The sequence below is a fragment of the Manis pentadactyla genome, chromosome 11 (assembly GCF_030020395.1).
Source record: "Manis pentadactyla isolate mManPen7 chromosome 11, mManPen7.hap1, whole genome shotgun sequence".
Lineage (NCBI taxonomy): Eukaryota > Metazoa > Chordata > Mammalia > Pholidota > Manidae > Manis > Manis pentadactyla.
The window spans coordinates 118,719,685-118,740,282 of record NC_080029.1 but is presented as its reverse complement, the minus strand read 5'-3'; the positions used below and the strand labels follow the sequence as shown (position 1 = coordinate 118,740,282).

The following is a 20,598-nucleotide window of genomic DNA, read 5'->3' as shown; positions in this document are numbered from 1 at the left end:
TCATCCATACTGTAGCATGTATCAATAGCTCTTTCTTTTTATTTCTTAGTAGTATCTCTTTGTATGGACAAACCTAGGTTTGTTTATCCATTCACCTGTTGATGGACATTTGAGTTGTTTCCAGCTTATGACAAATAAAGCTGAACCTTCACATAAAAGTCTATGTATGGATATACTTTTCCTTTTCTCTTGGTTAAATACTTGGATCATACGGGAGGTTATTTGTGGAACTATTTAAGAAACTGCCAAACTCTTTTTCCAAGTAGTTTAGCATTCTTACCTTCCCACCAGCAGTGTACAGGGAACCAGTTCCTCCCTGTCTCCGGCAGGATTTGGTCTGGTCAGTCTTTTCGATTGGAGCCATTCTACTAGGTGTATAGTAGGATCTCACTGCGGTTTTCATGTGTATTTCCCCAATGCCTAATGATGTTGAACATCTTTTCATGAGCTTATTTGCGAGCATTTATCTTCTTTGGTGAAGCAGCATTTCAGATCTTTTTCTTACTTTTCTATCAGATTGTTTTTTTCCTTGTTCCTCAATTTTGAGGGTTCCTTATATATTCTCGATACAAGTCCTTTATCAAGTATATGCTTTGTGAGTATTTTCTCTCAGTCTGTGGCTTACCTTGTCATTCTCTTCAGGTTGTCCTACAACTAGGTGCCTTAGCAGAAGTTGGTGCTTTTGATAAAATTCACTTGGGCAACTTTTTCTTTTACGGAGTATAAGTTTGGTGCTGTATCTAAAAAAAAAAATGTTGACTAGTCCAAAGTCACAGATATTTTCTCCTTTGTTTTATTTCTAGAAGGTTTAAAGATTTCATTTTAATGTTTAGATATTTAATCAATTTTGGGTTGATTTTTTTATATTGTGCATGGTATGGATCGATATTCACTCTTTTGCATGTGGATATCCAGTTGTTCCAGCATAATTTGTTGAAAAGGCTACCCTTTCTCCACTAGATGACCACTGCACCTTTGTCAAAAATCAGTTTTCCATGGATTTGTGAGTCTATTTCTATATTCTGTGCCACTTTTAATTATCTTTATGCCATTAACATGCTATCTCCATTACTGTAGCTGTATAATAATATAAATATTAGATAGTGTAACTCTTGCAGTTTTGTTCTTCTTTTTGAAATCTATTTTGGCTATTCTAGTTCTGCATTTCTGCAAGGACTTTTGCATCTGTTTGTGAATTTTTGCAAAAGTCTGTGGGGATTGTATTGGAATTATGTTGAATTTATAGATCAATTTGGGGAGAATGGTTATCTTAACAATATTACATTTCTTGATTAATAAGCATGGCATATTTTTCCACTTATTTAAGTCTTCTTTCACTTCTCAACAATATTTTGTAGTTATAAGCATTCAGGTCTTTCATATATTTTGTCAGATTAATACCTAAGTATTTCATATTTTTTCATGCTATTGTAAATTATATTCTTCATTAACCTAATTTTCCTATTGTTAGAAGAAATACAGTTACTTCTTTACATATGATCTTATTTCCAGTAACTTAGCTAAACTCAATTATTCTAGTAGCCTTTTTTAAGATTCATCAGGTTTCCTATAGACAGTTTTGCTGCCTGCAAATAAAGACAATTTTACTTCTTCCCTTCAATCTGGATGCACTTTATTTCTTTTCATTGCCTGATTGCACTGGATAGAAGCTGCAGCATAAAATAGAAGTGGTGAGAGAAGATACCTCTGTCTTCTTCCTGGCCTTAGAAGAAGAGCATTCAGTGTTTTACCATTACTATGATTAGCTACAGGTTTTTAGTGTATGCCTTTATCAGCTTACAGAAAGTTTCTTTTTATTCCTACTATGCTGAGAGTTTTTAATCAGGAATGGATGTCAGAGTTTGTCAAAACTTTTCTGCATGTAATGAGATCATCAATGGTTTTCTTTTGAGTTTGTTAATATGATGAAATACACTGATTCATTTTTAAATGTTAGACCAACCTTGTATTCCTGGAATAAAGCTCTCTTATTTATGATGTATTATCATTCCCTATAATGTTGGCTTCAATTTGCTAAAATTTTTTTAGAACTTTTGCATCTACGTTCATGATGGATAATTGCCTTGTTTTCTTACCTTGTAGTGTCTTTATTTGGCTTTGATATGTAAGGCTGCTCTCATAGGATCTGTTGGGAAGTTTTCTTCCTCTTCAATTTTCTGGAGGACTTTGTGTAAAATTAGTCTTATTTCTTCCTTAAGTATTTGTAGGAATTCACCAGTGAAGCCATCAGGACCAGGAGTTTTCTTTGCAGCCAGGCTTTTAACTACAAATTCCATTTCTTTACCAAATATAGATTCAGGTTAACTATTTCATCTTGAGTGAGTTTGGAAGTCCACATCTTTCAAACAATTTGCCTTTTTTATCTAAGTTGTTGAATTTATAGGACTAAATGTATTCATAATATGTCCTCATTATTCTGTTAATATCTAAGAATCTGTAGTGATATCACCACTCTGTCTCCTGATTATGGTATTTTGTGTCTTCACGCTTTTTCTTTCTCCTGATCATGTTGGTTCAATATTCATCCATTTGATTGATCTTCACAAAGAACTAGCTTTTGGTTTAAATGATTTCCTCTATAGCTTTTCTATTTCAAGATTTCTGCTTTGATTATTATTTCCTTTCTTCTTACCGTGAATTTAATTACTCTTCTTTCTCTAGTCGCTTATGGCAGGAGCTGAAGTCACTGATTTGAAACCTTTTTGTCTTTACAGATACTTAATTATATAAATGTCTCACTAAGTGCCATTTTAGCAACATTCCACAGTTTCTAATATTTTGTGTTCTCAATTTCATTCACGTCAAAGTGCTTTCTAATTTCTCTTTCATTCCTTTTTTGATCCATGCATTATTTAGAAGTGTGTTACTTTATTTCCAAATATTGGGGAATTTTCCAGATACCTTTTTGTTACTGACTTCTAGTCTAATCCCATTGTGGTCAGAGAATCTACTGTCTGTTCCTTGAATCCTGTTGAGACCTGTTTTATGGCCCAAAATATGATCTATTTTGTTAAGTGTCCTTCATGTACCTGAAAATAAGACATATCTGATTTTGTTTTAGGGAATGTTCTACAGATGTCCATTAGGTCAACTCGGTAGACACTGATAGTCAAGTCTTCTACATTCTTACTGTATACCATTTTACACATATTATAAGAATCTTACAATAATATACTTCCATTTATCATCCTCTGGCATTTATACTATTGTTGTCATACATTTTACTAATACATATGCTGTAAACACCACAATACATTATTATTTTTTACTTAAAGAGTCAATACTTGAAAAGATTTAAATGATTTTTAAAACTTTATATAATTACCCATTACTTATCATTTCTGGTGTATTTCATTCCTTTGTGTGGATTCATATTTCCATCTGATGCCATTTTCCTTCTGACTAATGAATTTGCTTTAAAACATTTCTTGTGGTGCAGATATAGTAGAGCATTTGTATGTCTGAAAATGTATTTTATCTTCATTTTGAAAGATATGTTTTCTAGGTATAGAATACTAGGTTGACAGTTTTATTCTTTAAGCACTTTAAAGATGTGGCTTCACTTGCATGAGTGACAAGGAATATACTGTATCCTTTGTTTCAGGGTATGTAATGTCTTTTGTTACCCTACAGGCTTTTAAATTTTTTCTTTTTATTACTAGTTTTAAGCAATTTGATTATGATGTAACTTGGTGCCATTTTCTTCACTAGTGCTTGGATTTTTCATAAAATTTGTAACCTTATCTAATATTATTTTAAATATTAAAAAATTTTTTTGCTGTCAACCCTTCCCCACTCCTCCTTCTGGCACTCCAATTGCACATATATAAACCCACTGAGGTTGGTCCAGAGCTCATTGATGCTCTGTTCATCTTTAAAAAATTATTTTTCCATTCTGTGTTTCATTTTGGAGATTCTTATTGTTATATCCTCAAGTTCATTTATCTTTTCTTCTGCACTGTCTAATCTGCCATTAATCCCATCCAGTGTATTTATCATTTCAGACCTAGTCATTTTCGTCTCAAGAAGTTTAAAGAGGGTGTTTTTTATGTCTTCCATGCCTTTACTTCATTTTTTTAACATGTGGAATATGGTTTTAATAATTTTTAATATCCTTGTTTTCAAATTCTGATATGTGTGCCAATTGACTGGTTTCAATTGACTGGTTATTCTCATTATGAAGAATAATGCTCAATGTTCTTTTTGTCTCTGTGCATGCCTAGTAATCTTGGACTGAATACCAGATAACTTGAATTTTACCTTTTTAGGTGCTGGGTATTTTTATATTCCTACATCCATGAGCTTTGTGCTAAGATAGTTATTCAGCAATAGCTTCACCTTTCCAGTAGTACTTTTATGATTTGTTAGGTCCAGAACAATGCACAGTCTAGGATCAATTATTTCCCTAGTACCAAGGCAAGATCTTCCTGCGTATTCTCTCCAATGTCCCCTGCATTGTTTTAAAGAGCTGGGAAGAGTCTCTGTTTCTAGTCCTATGTGAGTACTGGGCATTATTCCCTTTATTGTGCTTCTGGACAGTTATTTTCTGGCCTGTGGTTGTTTCCTCACATGCATGTGCTGATTGTACTGTATCCTTGAGGAGGGTTCCTGCACATCTCTGTTGTTTTCTCTCTAGCTCTCTCCTCTCTGTTACTCTGTCCTGCAGACTCTTGCCACTGGTCTCTCTGGACTCTCAAGTCTATCTCTGTAGCTCAAAAAATTCCTGTTTCCTGCCTAGATTCCTGTTTTCTCTTCCTACTCCAAGGGTAGGAAACTCCCAAGCAGTTACTGGGAAAATTTTAGGGTTCAACTCATTTTTCCCACTGATACTTAGGGTTTTGAAAAACGTTGTTTCATGAATATTGTCTAGTTTTTGTTTGTTTTGTTTTGTTTTGTTTGTTTCAGGTGAGAGGATAAGGGGAAATCTGGTCTATGTTGCTCTATCATGACCGTTTTGTTCTTGTTCTAGATGGGAGGATAAATCCAATCCCTGTTGCTCCATCTTGGCTAGAAGCAGAAGTCTGTTTTCTAATTGTTGTTTAGTGTTATGTTATCGTGTATGGATACATTATAATTTATTTATCTATTCTCTTTGTTGATAGGACTTTTGGATTATTTCCAATATTGAGTTATTGTAAATGAAACTGCTATAAACATCATTATGCATATATTTTGGTGCATATATGCATTCATTTCTCTTGAGCAAAAAGCCGTAATAACCAGGTCATTGAATAGGCATATGTTTAGCTTTAAGGTATGCTGCCAGTTTTCCAAAGGGGCTTGATGTTTTAAACTCCCGCCAGCAATGTATGAAAGTTCCAGTTGCTCCACATCCTCATCAGCACTTGGTACTGTCAGTGTTTTTCATTTTAAGCCACCAATATATATATATATATATATATATATATATATATATATATATATATATATATATTCTGAACATAAATCATAAATATATTATTTTGAATATCTTCCCCCTGTCTGTGGCTTATCTTTTCACCCCTTTTTTATGGTATATTGTGATAAAAGTCCTTAGTTTTAATGTAGTCCAATTCTTTTATGGTTAGTTCTTTTACTGTCTTGTTTAAGAAATCCTTGCTATGCTCGTGAAGATATTTTCATATGTTTTCTTCTAAAAGCATTACTGTTTTTCCTCTTCTTCTTGAATACAGCAGTGATAATATGAGGAATTCTATGTAGCCTAAAACTTCTTTTTGCCCTTCTACAGGCTTTCTGTCCAATATTCAACTGTATGACATTGTCAAGAGGTGATCTAAGTCCTTGGCTGTGAATCCTATTGCAGTAATAGTAGGTTCTAAACCGGTTACAAGGTCCCCTGCTGTTCATATTGTGACTTGTCAGTTAGCAAAACAAATGCTTTACTTCACCCTTACTTCATTCTGCAGCGTCTCTGTTCTTTTTGTTTGAAAGTTTCTATAAATAACAGGGTGAAGAGCACTTCTCTGGCTGGTGGCCTTAGGAATGAGTTATTTCCTTCTTCTAGTTTTTTATTGTTTTCTGTAGTATCTATAATAAACATGCATACTTTTAATTTTTTAAAAAGTCAACTACAGAGAACACTGAGCAGTTGTGATTAAAGTAAATGTATGTTTTTCTAGTTGCAGGAATATAATACGATGTTGCACAATTCTTCCCTGTAAAGATTATGTTGACCATACACATTATAACTTATAAAGCAACTTGATCAGTGAATGTCTGTTAGGCAGATGGCAGAACAGTTTCATTAACTTTCTACAGTCTACATATTTTCCCTTACTAATGAAATACGGTTTTTATTAAAGTCTGGTCAAGTTTTTCCCTGCTCTTTACTTTACCCACAAATGAAGCCACAGAGAGTTTAAAAAATATAATCATTTGCCAAATGTCCTTAAATAATTACCAAGAACAGCAGTCCTATGATTGATACTGAGCAATCCTTTGTGTTACTGTCCACGGTGTAGGAGGAAGAAGAGGACTTCAGAATAGAAGTCCTTTTCCAGATAGGACTGAAAAGAGCTATTTACCAGCACATCTTCCTGCACTATTATGGGACAATTTTTATAGAGATGTATCCAGTCACCCGAGCAGCATTTAGAAATGCATATTTTACTTGACAGCATTTACAAATTATGTCTTTTCTTCAGAATAACTTACTCTGTAGAAATGCTTCCATATGCTAAAGCTGGACATGAGAAAGAAAGAGAGATGTTTTTTAGTGGGTAGTTTTCATATACACACTAATCTACAATATGCACAAATTAGTAATGCTGTCCCTTAAGAATTTACCATAAATGATTTTCCAATTCTTTCTCCTGCTCTCTGCTATAGATTGGGAGTGGATTTTGCCATGACACAATGGGTCAGCAGGAATTCGATTAGGACTTAGTCTTAAATAATGAAAATAATTTGATAACAATCATAATTCTTATGTTTTAATGAAAAAATACACTGTTTTTTTCTCAAATCCATTGTGTTCCTTAAAGTCCCAGGGGGAGACAACTTCCAACTTCAAACTCCAGAGCACATATACTTGCAGTTAACTCCTCTCTATCCTGACTTTTGAACAGTGGTTGACGAACTGTGGGCCAGGGCCAAATCCAACTTACCACCTGTTTTTTTAAGTAAAGTTTTATTGGAACACAGTCAGGCACGTGCATTTCCATATTGCCTATGGCTGCCTCTGTGCTCCAGAAGGAGAGCTGAGGCATTGTGACAGAGATGAGATGGCCCAGAGAGCCTAAAATACTCACAACCAACCCTTTATAGGAAAAATTTTCTGACCCTGTTTTAATAATTACCTCCTTATTTCTTATGCTGCATAAATAAATGGATGCTACAACTGCCAGGACTGTTTCTGCTGCCAGGCCCGTGAGGCTGCAATGAGGCAGGATGGCGGCCCCAGCCCAGCAGAGCTCTTATAAAATACCAGGGAGAAATCCACGGCCCAAAAATGTCCCAAATCCTTTCTTCTCTGGGATGAATAACAATGGCCCTGCCAGCCAACATGCATGTCATTATCCCTGGGAACTGTCCTAAAATGTATGTTCTCCAAGTAAAGGAATCTATAAATGATCTGAGAACAGTATTTTTTAATCTACATTTCTACTGTCAAGTTCCCAATAATATTTGGACAAAGGCGTACCATATACCAAGATGTGACTTTTTGCTCTATTTTAAAAATCAACCTTCTAAAGTAACTCATAAACCATTTTTTTTCATTTCTCAGAATAAATGCTCTAAGAAAGGCGAAGGCAATGACTATTTGTGAAGCTTTTGCTCAGGAGATATAGATAGGTAGATAGAATTCGGCCTTGTGAAAAATTCAGAGAGCAAAGTAAATTGATCATTTATAAAATATTTGGGGCTTATAATGGTCAATTTGAGGAACAACAACAAAAAAGAACACTGGTACACTGATTCAACTGTTAGGATTAACAACCCTGGTAATTTCAAACCATAATAATATAATTAATAATGAAAATAGTTGTCTTAGTCTGCTCTAGCTGCTGTAACAAAAATACTATAAACTGGTGGCTTATAAACAACATAAATTTATTTTTCACAGTTCTGGAGGCTAGGATGTCTGAGATTAAGGGACCAGCAGATTTAGTGTCTGGGGGAGCCTGTTTCCCAGTTCATAGACAGCAATCTTCTCACTGTGTTCCCACACAGGAGAGGGGACAAGAGACCTCTTTGGGATCTCTTTTATGAGGGCTCTTACCCGTCGTGACCTAATCACCTCCCAAAGCTCCACCCCAATAGATAACATCACACTGAGGGTTAAGTTACAACAGATAAATTTAGGGGGACATACTCAGTCTATAGCATTCTATCCATGGCCTCCAAAAATGCGTACTTTTTTGCATTCAAAATACATTCCCTGCATCCCAACAGCCCCAAAAGTTTTAACTGGTTCCAGCATAAACTTTAAACTTTAAAGTCTAAAGTCCAAAGTCTCATCTAAATATCATCCAAATCAGATACCAGTGAGAATCAAGGTGTAATTCATTCTGAGACAAACTGCCCTCCAGTTGTGAACTTGTTAAATCAGACAAGTTACATGGAGTGACTAGACAAATTGTGGGGATTGTTTTGTAATATATAAAATATTGAATCACTATGATGTACACCTGAAACTAACAGGATATTGTATGTCAATTATCCTTTAATTTAAAAATTAATTTAAAAAAAGAATCTTAGGAATGCATTAAAACTTGACTGTAGTAATATCCATTTAATCATCTCACAGGCAATGTTTTAACCTCCTAAATCAGACTGTTCATCTAAGTCAGGCTATTTTTTCCTCAACGTGACTATTGTTATATTATTTTACTGTTCAAACTCTTCATTCAGTTTCTGTTATGAACACGCTTATGCAGGCTTGTATTCAAAATTCTTCTTAAGCTGTTCCCAGCTGGATTTTTTTTAACATTCACTAGTCTCTTAAGGGAGCTTTTATTTTTCTTTGCCTCATTAAAAAAAAACAGAAATAAAAACAAAAAGTCATGTAATGTGATTCAAAAATACATAGTGGAACACAGGGATCTATTCGTTCCCATTCCAAAGGGAAGGAAGAGGAGAGAAGTGACACATCCTAAGCAAGTTCAAACCCAATGGGGCCAATCCCAGGGGGCCTCAAGGCTCAGGGATGATCTTTCTGACTTGATGCTCTGCCCTCCAGGCGCGCTGGGCCCCAAGGCTCCCGGCTGCTCTCCTGCTCTCCCTGCACAGATTTGGTTAGCGCTCCCTGCTGCAGCTCTCCAAGACTGGGGTCCCAGGACCACCAAGGCCTCGTCCTTTGAGCTCTAGGTGGAGACAGCTGGACTCCGTGGCTCTGATAGGCAGACCTTGTGCCTTGCAGGGCCACCTGAGGAGCACCTGGGGCAGCGCCCGGGGCCACCGAGGAGCTTAGCACCGGTGAGCAGGGAGTGGAGACCACAGGAGGGGTGGCAAGTCAGGTCCAGAAGGTGCCAGCAGCCCCTCCATTACTTCTTCCACCGTCTGGGACGACAGAGCCAGGCTTCTGCCAAGACGGCTAACTAATCTGACCAGGCAATCTCATTCTTTTCAATATGGATAGAATGTCCCAAATCTTTAAGTTCTGTGTTCTGCTTTCTTTCAAATTAACAATTCCACCTTTAAGTCATTCCTCTCTTTTTGCATTTTTCTACAAGTAGCCAAGAGAAACCAGCCCACTCCTTCACCACTTTGCTCAGAAACTGCTTCAGCTAAATATCTAATTTCATTGCTTGCAAATTCTACCTTCCACAAAGCACTGGAACACAAACATAACCCAGCCGGTTCTCCGCCACTTTATAATAAGCATGGTCTTTTCTCCAGTTTCAATAACATGGTCCTCATTTCCCTCTGAGACCCCATGTGAATGGCCTTTACCACCCTTCTTTCTACCAGCATTCTGTCTGGGACTGCTTAGACGCTCTCTATGAGGACTGAGGCTTTCTCCACAGCTCTCCTCTTCTTTTTGAGCTCCCACCAGAATCGCCTTTAGAAGTCTTTTCATGGCAACGTGAGCTTTTTCTAGCCCGCACCTCTAAGCTCATCCAGCCTCTGCTCATCACCCAGTTCCAGAGCCACTTCCATTTTATTAGGAATTTGTCACAGTAGCAGTCCCACTTCTCAGTGCCGATTTCTGTCTTAGTCAGTTGGGGCTGCTAAAACATACATCATAGCCTGGGCGGCTTATAAACAACAGAAATGTATTCCTTACGGTTCTGGAGGCTACAAGTCTGAGGTCAGAGCACCAGCACAGCACCTTTCTCCAGGCTGCTGACTTCTCTCAGCTTCAAATGGCAGAGAAGCCAGCACTGTCATGGCTCTAATAAGGGCGCTAATCCCAATCATGAGGGTGCCACTCCTGTAACTTAGCCACCTCCTAAGGCCCTACCTCCAAATAACATCACACTGGGGATCAGTTTCACCATGCGAATTTGGGGGAGACAAACATTTAATCTATAGTGGTTGTCCTGATTCTTGAAATCATGAATGGGGACAATGCAGTGGAATAAGAGGGGTGTAAATTTCCAAGTGACTCCAACAAAATGATGCTTAGACCTTGGCCAGGTCATCCATTTGTTCAATCAGTTAGTCATTCAACACGTATTCTATTGAGCACCTACAACATGCCCAACTATTCCAGGAGCTGGACAACTGGCCTGTGTCCTACCATACGCCATGGCTCGCTCTTAAGGGTCCTCCTGCACAGCTACAGCCAAGGCTTTCACTTCAGATCTCTCTCTATTTGTCCATTGCCCCCTGCAGGCCCACAAAAGCTCCACGCTGGTGCCCCACCATGCCCAGGCGGGTAGTCTTCTCACTGACCCGTCCCTCACGGCCCCATCCTCAGGGACACAGGCTGCAAAGCGAGCGCTGGTCTCGGATCAGGCACTGACTCTGGGCACCTGCTTCACTGGTGAGCTCCAAGCACTTAGGAGGCAGGGGAGGACCGCTTAGCATTCGGTAAACGGGGCTTCCTCTCAGAATCAGCAGCAACTCACCCACCAGTAGAACAGAACCCAGGGTGGAGACTGGGCAGACCCCAGCAGCCTCTGAACGGCCATGGCTTACCTTTCTGTGTTCAGTGGAAGGCTGTGAGCAGACGAGCTGAAATCCGAGCAGCAGGAGACAACCCAGGACCCTGAGAAGGAAAAACAGCAACAGGCAGGGCTGTGAGTATGTTCCACGCGGCAGTGTCAGCAGGAGGCAGCATCTGTGTCATCTCTGGAAGGGAGAGAACCGTGGGACCCAGGTCCTGGGACACGACCCAGTGAAGACGCAGAGGGCCTGCCCCACGGGAGGGGCGGCGGCAGAGTGGCGGCGTGGGCCGAGTACGGGCAGGTCTGGGCTGGGGCTCAGCTTTGCTGCTTCACCAGCAGGGCTTCTAAGTCAGGACGCGCACCTTGTTGAGCCTCAGTCTCCTCCCTTGTAAGATGGGGACAGCAGAGGCCGGCTCAGAGGCTTGGGGAGACTGAATAAGGGAACGCGGTGCACACGAGGCAGAGCGAGTGGTCCCCCTGGAGCCGGTGAGGCCAGGCTGAAGGGGCCTCCGAGCCCAGCCAGGGGAGTCCCTCCCCACACCCTGGCTTTCCTCTGAACACTTCCTCTGCCCGTCCTTGGCCCATTAGTGTCACATTATGCTCTCCATGGGCAGGATTAGCTGCGTAAGCCCCCCTGTCACCAGCCCTGATTAGGGCTTGTCATCAAATAAAAGGAAGGTGTGGAAATAGGAGCCAGCTGGCCCCCAGACACCAGGGTATGCTGGGAGAGTGGGAGGCTCCGGACTGAAACACATCTAGGCTAGAACCCCAACTCCACCACTGCCGTCTGGGGGATCCTGGGTAAGCTACTGTGTTGGGGCCTCAGTGGTCCCATCTGTAAGGACCATGGGAGAGGACAGAAGCGAAAACACAGGGCACTGTTATGAGGAAGGAAAATAACTGTCAATTGATTTAAATGTCCAATTAATATGAATGCCCAAATCATCAACAGCATTGTTTTAAGAATCCCTGCAAAAAGGCCACTGATCCTACCTACTTGCCTTTTGAATCCCTTTGTAAGGTTTAATCCTGAGGGCAGTTAAGTGACCCAGTGGCTCTCACCTTTCTGTGGCCTTCAACATAAATGAGAGACACGGAAGGCTCTGCCCGTGTCCGAGAAAAAGTCTCTGGGTGGCGGTGAAGATGAGGGAAACCTGTCTGAATCTGGGGGTGAGGACCTGCGGAGTTAGGACGGCTTCCTCCATCTCTAAGTATCCTAACTTCCACCCCACCCCACCTTCTGTAAAAAAATGACCCTGCCCGAGTAGACCACACGGAATGGATGTGAAGACTGGCCAGAGGCCAAGCAGTGGGACAAGAAGCAGGGAGAAGGGATGTGGACGGAGGTGTTGCACTGAGACCCCAAAGCTGAGGGCCAAGTGTGTCACACACGCACACCTCCCAGAGAGGAGAGCTGCACCCTTTCAGGACCAGAAAAGAAGACGCCCCCCGCCCCGCCCCCAGGTCCTGTGCTGTAGCCCTGCACCTGCCTCCAACCTCTACCAGGAGAGGGCGGGGGGCTGGAGAATGGGAGAATTTTGCTAGGTATGGGTTTCTTTGATGAGGGATGCAGGAGTGCAGAGCACAACCCCCCACGCCCCTGTAGGGAGGAGAGGTCAGAGGTCTTCCACAGCCAAGGCAAGGGGAGCTTCCCTTCTGAGAGCTTGACCTAAGCCCCTGTGCTTGGCGTGTAAGGACTGGTGCCTGATTCTCTCCTGAAAAGTATCTAGAGGCCCAAACCTGGCTGAAGTGTCTGGGAGCGCAGAGCAGAGAGAGGGCTGGAGGGGGAGCCGCCTGTATTTCTGGAGCTTGCAGGGAAGAGGCTGGGTTTTTCCCATGAACGGTATGTGGGCACCACGGAAAGTTGGGCTTAGCTCGTCTAAAAAGGACCCCATCGTGGAAGATTGCTCACCAGGTCACGTGGTGTGTGGTGTGTGCCCGGGGGGCACCGGAGCTGGGGTGGGGTCACAGGGGATGTGCAGCAGGAGGCCCCAGTGAGGGGAGGCTCTCCAAAGGACCCCCTAGCACGCCCTGAGAGAGGAGAATCCGGAACTTAGACATCTGCCAGCCCAGGGACGGCAACACCAGACCACAATGGGCACCAAGCCCACAGAGAGCCTCTGCCAGGTCACCTCTCCTGTCCCCTGCGCTGTGCTGGAGCGGCTGCTAATAGGGGCAGGGTGGGGTAGGGAGGCGAACTAGGAGTGTGAACCAGCCAGCCAAGCCCTCTTCCCTGCTGCAGGGCTCCAGGGCCTGACCAGGCCCAGGCCAGGGGAGGAAGGAGCTCTGAACCAGCTGAGAGGCTGAGAGTTTTACATGTGACTAGATTTTATTTTTAACGGAGCGTATGTATACACAAAATCCTTCCCAGTAAGGAATCTATTCAGAAACACATAAGATGAGATGAGTAGTTAGAAGAATCAAAAAGCTGGCTGAAAACTTGCTGAGGATCTAGGCCACTGCCACCCAAGAGAATATTCTGTGGTGAAGGAAATGCCCTGTCTCCGCACCGCACAGGGCACAGACACACGGGGCTGCGCAGTTCAGCACCCAGCGAGCCGACGCTGCGGGGCGAGCGGGTGAAGTTACTGGTGTCTCCCACAAACACTAAAACTACTAAAGGAAAATGAAAATGAAACCTTCTGAAAGGACAGGGATTCAACCAACAAAGCCATCCCCTTCTATAATCCACACACCTTTTGGGGACTTTCTGATATGAAAATAAGACTGCTCGCTAAACCTGCAATGGACAGGAACACTGCCCGAGGGTCTTCCAGCAGTGGGGCAGGGGCATCGAGAGGAGTGAGTCTGAACACGGTGGTAGGAAGAGAGCAGTTATTTCCCAGCTGTATCCTGACTGGATCCTGCTTGTCCTCTGAAGCAAGGAACACGAGCATCACGACCCAGGAGTCTATGCTACTTGGTTACAGGACCTTCGGCAAACCACTTCTGTCCCTCAGTTTCCTCATCTGTAAAATGGAAATAATATAACCTGCCCTGCCTACCTTAAATAAGTTCACATAAAAGAAAGCACATTAGGAACCCATGATTACAATCCAAATCATTGTAATGCATCCTGGCATTGCTTAACTCATTTTAAAAGGAATCCAGATTGGCGTGGTTTTGTTAAAAGAACAAACAACAGCTCCATAAATATGTTGCATCTCAGCTCCCCCAAGTTCTTGGCAGGCACCTAAGCCACCTATTTGTAATGCAATCAGGAGCACTTTTGCATAACCACTCCTCCCAGGTTGCACTTCTTTAACTCTCAGGGGGGAATGGGGCAAAAGATGGGAGGAGGGAAGATTCTCGGTTTTCCCCTGTCTCAGAAGAATCACATTCCAAGCGGCCTGGTTAACTCTACTCCTAGATACTTGTACAGTCACTCTGTCCCCTCCTTCAGGTGTCTGCCCAAAGCTGTCCCTTCTCCATAAGGCTCCTGACTGTGAAAAACAGTGCCACCTCTCACATACTATCTCACATACTGTCTGTATCATTTAAATTTCTCCCTCCACCCCTTAGAATATAAGCTCCACAAGATCAGGGAGTTTGTTTTGTCATTACTTTATCCCCCAGCATCTAGCAGACCTCTGCTATATAGTGAGAGCTTAATTCACTGAATCAATGAACTTCGATGAATTCCTAACGCCTCATCATCTTGATGACCTAAGAAATGTCAAGGTAAGCGCAAAAAGTGTAAATTAACGTATTTAAAAATGTCCAAAGTAACACTCGGAGCTTTTAAATGTTCTTTTATGAGAGATTTATAAGAATCAGTTGTGCTTTTCAATTTCTAGGCAATGCCCAAAAAATTCATTCTCACAGGATTGACACAAGGTATGGGAACAAATGTTTCTTGGTGTCTCTTGTTGCAAAAATGCAACATAGGTTATATTTACATGTTCAAATGTTTCTTTTCTTCATCAAGCTGGGCCTTAATAAAGCTAAAATGCATAGGGGCACCCAATAAAATTCATCCCGGAATAAAATCTTTAATTGTTAAATGGGTTCTGCTCTGAATGGAATAGAATAAATTCTCCCAGAGGGGAAATTACTCTTTGGGCTGCACTAACAGCAGCCAGAGCAATATATAACCCCCGGGGCCAGATGAAACTCTGCCAAGGGCTGAACTTACCCACCCCTGCTCAGTAGGCTCTGTTTTAGGGTACCCCACCCTGCTCACACATACCTATCTAATTGGTAGTCTGTCGCTGTGCCTACACCTCTTCAAAACACCAGCGTCTACCTAGCCCAAATCCTTGTTCCTCCTGACCCAACTCAAAATTGATGCTTGGGGACTGGGAGAGCATGTGTGTGTCTGTCTGTGTGTGTGCACAACTTGTGTGTTATTTCACTTTGCTGGTTTGCTTTGGCAAACTGCTCCCAGCTTGCAACGTTTTGACAGATTGCAGGCTACCAGGGCCCTTGGCAAACGAATCACATGCTCCCCTCCAAGTTGCAGGGGAGCCCCATTCCTACCAAGATTTACTGATTCACCTGGCTGCCGAGACAACCCAACACTTCACACTGATCAGAAAACCACAGAAAGGTATGCCATTTACCCGGCACTGTTCTGCTCTAGATATTAAACGCACCATCATTCCATTTGATAGCAAATAACGCTCATTGAAATTTGGCAGATTTGCATCGTGGAACTGGGGCTCTGGGCTTCAGTCTCTATCCCCCACAGCCACCCATCCTCACCTCCAGTGACGGTGGATCATGTCACAGCCTCTGTGTACCTTGGATTACCTCAATGAACTCAACACCGCTTGAGCATACCAAGTAACAAAACAAGGAAAATAGCAAAAAAAAAGAAAAAAAGAAAAAATTTTCTTCTTTTATTCTTCAGTTTTACAACCCAGGAGATATTTTGGGAGCCACCTGATCACTAGTATAATTCTACTGACCTTAGCAAAGAAGCCAAAATCTTAGCAATGAAGTGAAATCTCTACCTACTGTGCTCTGGAGATCAAACACTTTTGTTAAGCGTCCATTTTATTATGTTCAGTTCAACGCTCTGCCTTCTGCTGACAGCGGTTAAGAGTAAAGACAGCAGGAGAGGGAGCTGGGTGACCCCACTGGCATTAGACTGGCCTTAGACAATGACGACTTGATGGTCACCACTGATCTCAATGCTTACAAGCATTATCTCTTTAATCTCCACAACCATCCTATCAGACACCTTTATTATACTCATTTTATAGGTGCGGGAATTGAGGCCCAGAGAGGCTAAGTCATTGATTAAAGGACACACTCACCTACTAAGTGGCAAAGCCTGATTTCCATACCAGCAGTCAGACCCATGGCCTGGAGGCTTAACTACTGTGCCCTGGGGCCTCAGTAGGACACAACACAACTTTAAACCAATTATTTGCATTTTATCACATCAATTTTCTTCCCCAGTCTTACGAGGCTGTGGCTTCACACATGTTTTCTGTCATTGCTTGCAAAAACAATCAGAAAACAAGTGAATGCAATAAAAACCTCATTTATCCAGCCTCGGCAGGGGACATTCTAAATTTTATAATAATTGAAGCTAACCATTTAAGACCCAAATTAAAAAAAAAAAGTATTCTCTTTATTTCCCCTGCTTTCTTCTACTGAGTATGTTGAACTTACATAAACATTTTTAGGTGGCTCAGAATTACCAGTGTTAATATGAACCAATTTGTGCAGCGTAAGCAGGTGGCCTTGGAGCGGAGCAGGCTGAGTGCCCCAGCAGCCTGGGTCTTTCTGGACATGCTGGCCCCTTGCTGTCTCCTCCCTGCTGTCAGGCATTGCTGCTGCAGCAGGGACAAGCCCTGTGCCCTCCCGCCTCGCTCCCTTTGGGTCAGCCGTGGCCTTGGAAGCCTCTAGATGACCAAGCTGTAGCCAAACCAAGAACAAGACCAAATGGTTCTGGGCAAAGGCCCTCCCAGCTTTCATGGAGCAAATGTTTCCATTGTAGAGGACACCCAGCCTCTGCATATCGGTTTTATTGCTTTTTTCCAGGTTCTCAAGTCTCACAGTTACTTGTGTATTTGGGACCAGGGCCTTTAGAAAAGTGAGGTGTTTGGTCACAGCACAGCTTTTTAAGACATAGCACCCTTTGGCAAATTCTCCTACTCAATAGTAATTTTCTGGAGGAATCGGTTCCTGGTTCATCTTTGTAGCAAGCAAAGCCACCAGCCCGGCCTTGGTTGCACTGAGGACTAACACAGCCAGAGCAGAGCACAGTGGGGGGAGGAAACGCCATGGGGAGTGGGGAGAAAGAGCAACAGGGAGGGAGGAAACATCAGTCACTGGAGAAATGCATGGTGTGGCTCTGACCCACACTTTCATCAGTAAAGTGCACCCCAGAATTCTCTGTCGGAAAATAGAACTAAAAAAGGGAGACAATCCTAAAAGGAGGATTTCTACAAGCTGGAGTCTTGACTCTGATCCCGGGGAAGAGCAGGATTGTGGAGAGGGGGAGTGGGTCTCAGGGAATGTTGTCAGTGTTAACTTGAGGCCTATAAATCCACTTGGGTACATAAGGAACAGGTAGCTGGCAGCCCAAGGATCACACCTGGACTCCACCGAGTGCCTTTTGGTATAGAATGTTCTAGCAAATCCCACAGTCAACTAGTAAGTGATGAAGACATGGTCCAGGTGCAGGGCTGTGCTAGGCATAAAGAAAAATCAATTCTGTCTGAATGCTTGCCATCATTTTGTAGGTAGAGGTTTGCCAGGGCAGTCCTCCAAAAAACAATTTTATTTCCTACTAGCCTGTATGCCTACCATTCAGATCACCCTCTTACCAGGCTTCCCACAAAAGATTCCAGCAGGTTCCCTGGTATACTTGTATCCTTCTGCTCCCACCAGATGAGCTGCATTCATGTAAATTCAACCATGTTTCCAAACCTGTTTATGCCAGTTGCTTTGTATTTGTATAAAACACTTAAATGGTACACAAAACCATGAAATAGAATACAAAAAGATCGAGTAGCTGTTAGTTGTTTCTGCAAAAAACTAAGCTGAATACTTTGGAAAGACTCAATTAAGGCAAGTAGCCAAGAAAAAAAAAAAACTGCTGGCAAATTAGGTGTGGATGAGACAACTGTAAATGATTAGGAGCAAAAATAATAAAAACCTAGAAGCATTCTGCACTCAGATTGCTTCGCAAATGTCTTTAAATTCTCACTCCACTTTAACGAAACCCAAATGGAAACCTTCGATAATGCTTATGGGTGTGGTTCGTGCAAAAAAAGACAATCAGGGGTTCGTGCTCAAAGAAAAGTCCTTGGACCCACATCTGAAAATTGGTGAAGTGAATGTACATGTGTTTTAAGTTAAAAATAAACTGTTGAAGGTGTGTGTGTATCACTTTTTTCTGCTTTAACTACTTCTGTATTAATTAACAATCCTGATCAGGAAAGAAAACGTCTCTACTTTATTTCTCTTACACAGAAGGTAATTATTAATCTATTCATTCAATATTCATCAAATATTAAGTATCAAGTGGGTAGTGGTTTAGATGCAGGCCATGCAAACTGTCCTGCCTTACTAACACCAGGAAGTTTAATACAAGCCTTACATACATGCCTGGCCCCTTCTCCTCCTCTTCCCCCTGCTCCTGTTCTTTCTTCCTCTATTTCTCCTCCTTCTCTGCCCCATTTCTTGGTCACTAGTGCAGGGCCACTGACCCCATGACCCTTCCCATTTATCACAGATTTCTCTGCCCCTGAGGGGAGTCTTAGTTTTCACTGATGATCATACCTCAGATATCACTACTTGGGGGCATTCTCTTCCTCACACATGCAGACACATTCTCTCAATGCACTTTCTGTATTCAGGATCTTTCTGAGTTGCCCTGAGAACAGCCACCTTCCTCATTTCCTCACTTCCTTCTGGTTGTATTTCTAAGGGACGGAGCTGACAGGATTACAGTAATACTACTTTCCTGAAGTGCATGTCAAGGCAAAGGAAAGCCTTCAGTTTCAGAAAACTAAAACCAGACACCTGACCTAGGGCCATCAACCTGTAAAACCCTTAAAGCGATCCAGAGCTCTCCTTCCTAAGGCCTGTAAAAATCACCATCTGGCTCTGTCATCTCTCTAATTACATCTGCATTTCTTCAAAAACTACTATTCAAAATGAGAATCACCAAGTCAACTTAACTTCCTGCCAATTTAACCACTTGTTTGGCATTTGCAATGATTTTGTTTTCCTCTATGTTTGCACATCACACAGAAATGATGTCAACTATACTAAACACTCTGCCAGGCAAAGAGCAAGCCCCTCACCAAGCAGACCGGCTCTAAAGAGATTTTGCTGGCTGGTCATAGCAGGTCGCCATCATCACCTGTTACACTGCTTCTGGGGAGAGAATTGTGCTTCCAACCACTCAGTCACTGAATAAACATATAAAGATATAACTGTGCATACAAAAAAAGTGCACAGTTTGGAGTGAGACTTTAAGAAATATATACGCTTCTTTATTATTTAGTGCCTTTTCCTCTTTAACTTGTAACAGGTGACAAATGCTCCTTAATCTAGCCTTGGATAACCCTTGAGTCCAAATGGGTTTTACTTGCCCTGAATTTTGCATGGCATCTAGGGCTGGCCCAAGGTTCAATGACAACCTGCTAACCAGCTCCATCGAGAGTTAAAATCTCAGTGTCTCTTCTGCTACTGGGTTTAATGGTGATTCTTTTCATCACTCCAGGCTTGGAGAGAGGCAGAGATTCTCTTGCTATGTTGATACTCAAGGCTCTTCTGTCTCTTGCAACAAGAGGGACGCTGGCTTTCTGTTTCTCTGTGGCTTGGCAAAAACTGGGGAGGGATTTCTAAACTAAATGTCTGCATATCAGAACTGTGAATCTCCTTAAATACTTTTTTTCTCTCCAGGGTTTTCTTGACAGCTAGCTTCCAATTTCGACCTCTTTTCTCTATAGGTAGAGAAATCCTCCAGCTTTTCCAATTGATCTTTATGCATTTGGTTGCCTTTATAAATATTTGAAAGCCCTTCATATTTGTGTGCATGTGTGCATGTTTCTCATCTACCAGTTTTATCAAAGACCCCTCACTCTTGTTAAAGTAACCGTGTAATATTTTGAAAAGCATTGAAACAAAAGATACTCTATTTTTTTTGTTGTTGTCATTCAGGTTAAATACATTTACATGGCCCGAGAAACAGAATGCAAAATGGATTATGGGTACCTGGCTTATGAAGAAGGAGACCCGACGGACAGCTCTGGCCGAGCTTTGCCAAAGAATCACCCGTCCCCACAGCTCACATCTTCTTTACCCAGTGCTGATGGCAGGACTCTTGAAGAAACATCCTGCTGAGGAGCCCTATTCAAACAATGCCTTCCAAAGGTTCCTCATACTGGAGGCGTGTCAAGACTTCCGGAGTCCCGTCCCAAGGGGAGCAAGACTCATCTAGCTTTCAACTACTCCCACCTTACTAACTTCTAATCTGTGGGCAATTTCTCTGAAATAAAGGATGGGCTGGAGGTGAGTCTCCCAGGCCTCTCTCAAAGGTAGATGGCCCCCACAC

At 42.0% G+C, this 20,598-nt stretch overlaps 1 protein-coding gene across 2 annotated transcripts in view; it reads right to left on the bottom strand.

The window, feature by feature from the left end:
- The window catches only part of THSD4 (thrombospondin type 1 domain containing 4), a 538,324-nt gene that overhangs the window by 492,283 nt on the left and 25,443 nt on the right, over window positions 1-20,598 (bottom strand). For both annotated transcript variants that reach the window (XR_008992663.1, XM_036907842.2), the window contains exon 3: window positions 11,107-11,176. Coding sequence is in view for 1 of the 2 variants with exons in the window: in XM_036907842.2 (XP_036763737.2) it covers window positions 11,107-11,176 (70 nt within the window). In the remaining variant the exon portion in view is untranslated. The remainder of the gene's footprint in view (window positions 1-11,106; window positions 11,177-20,598) is intronic.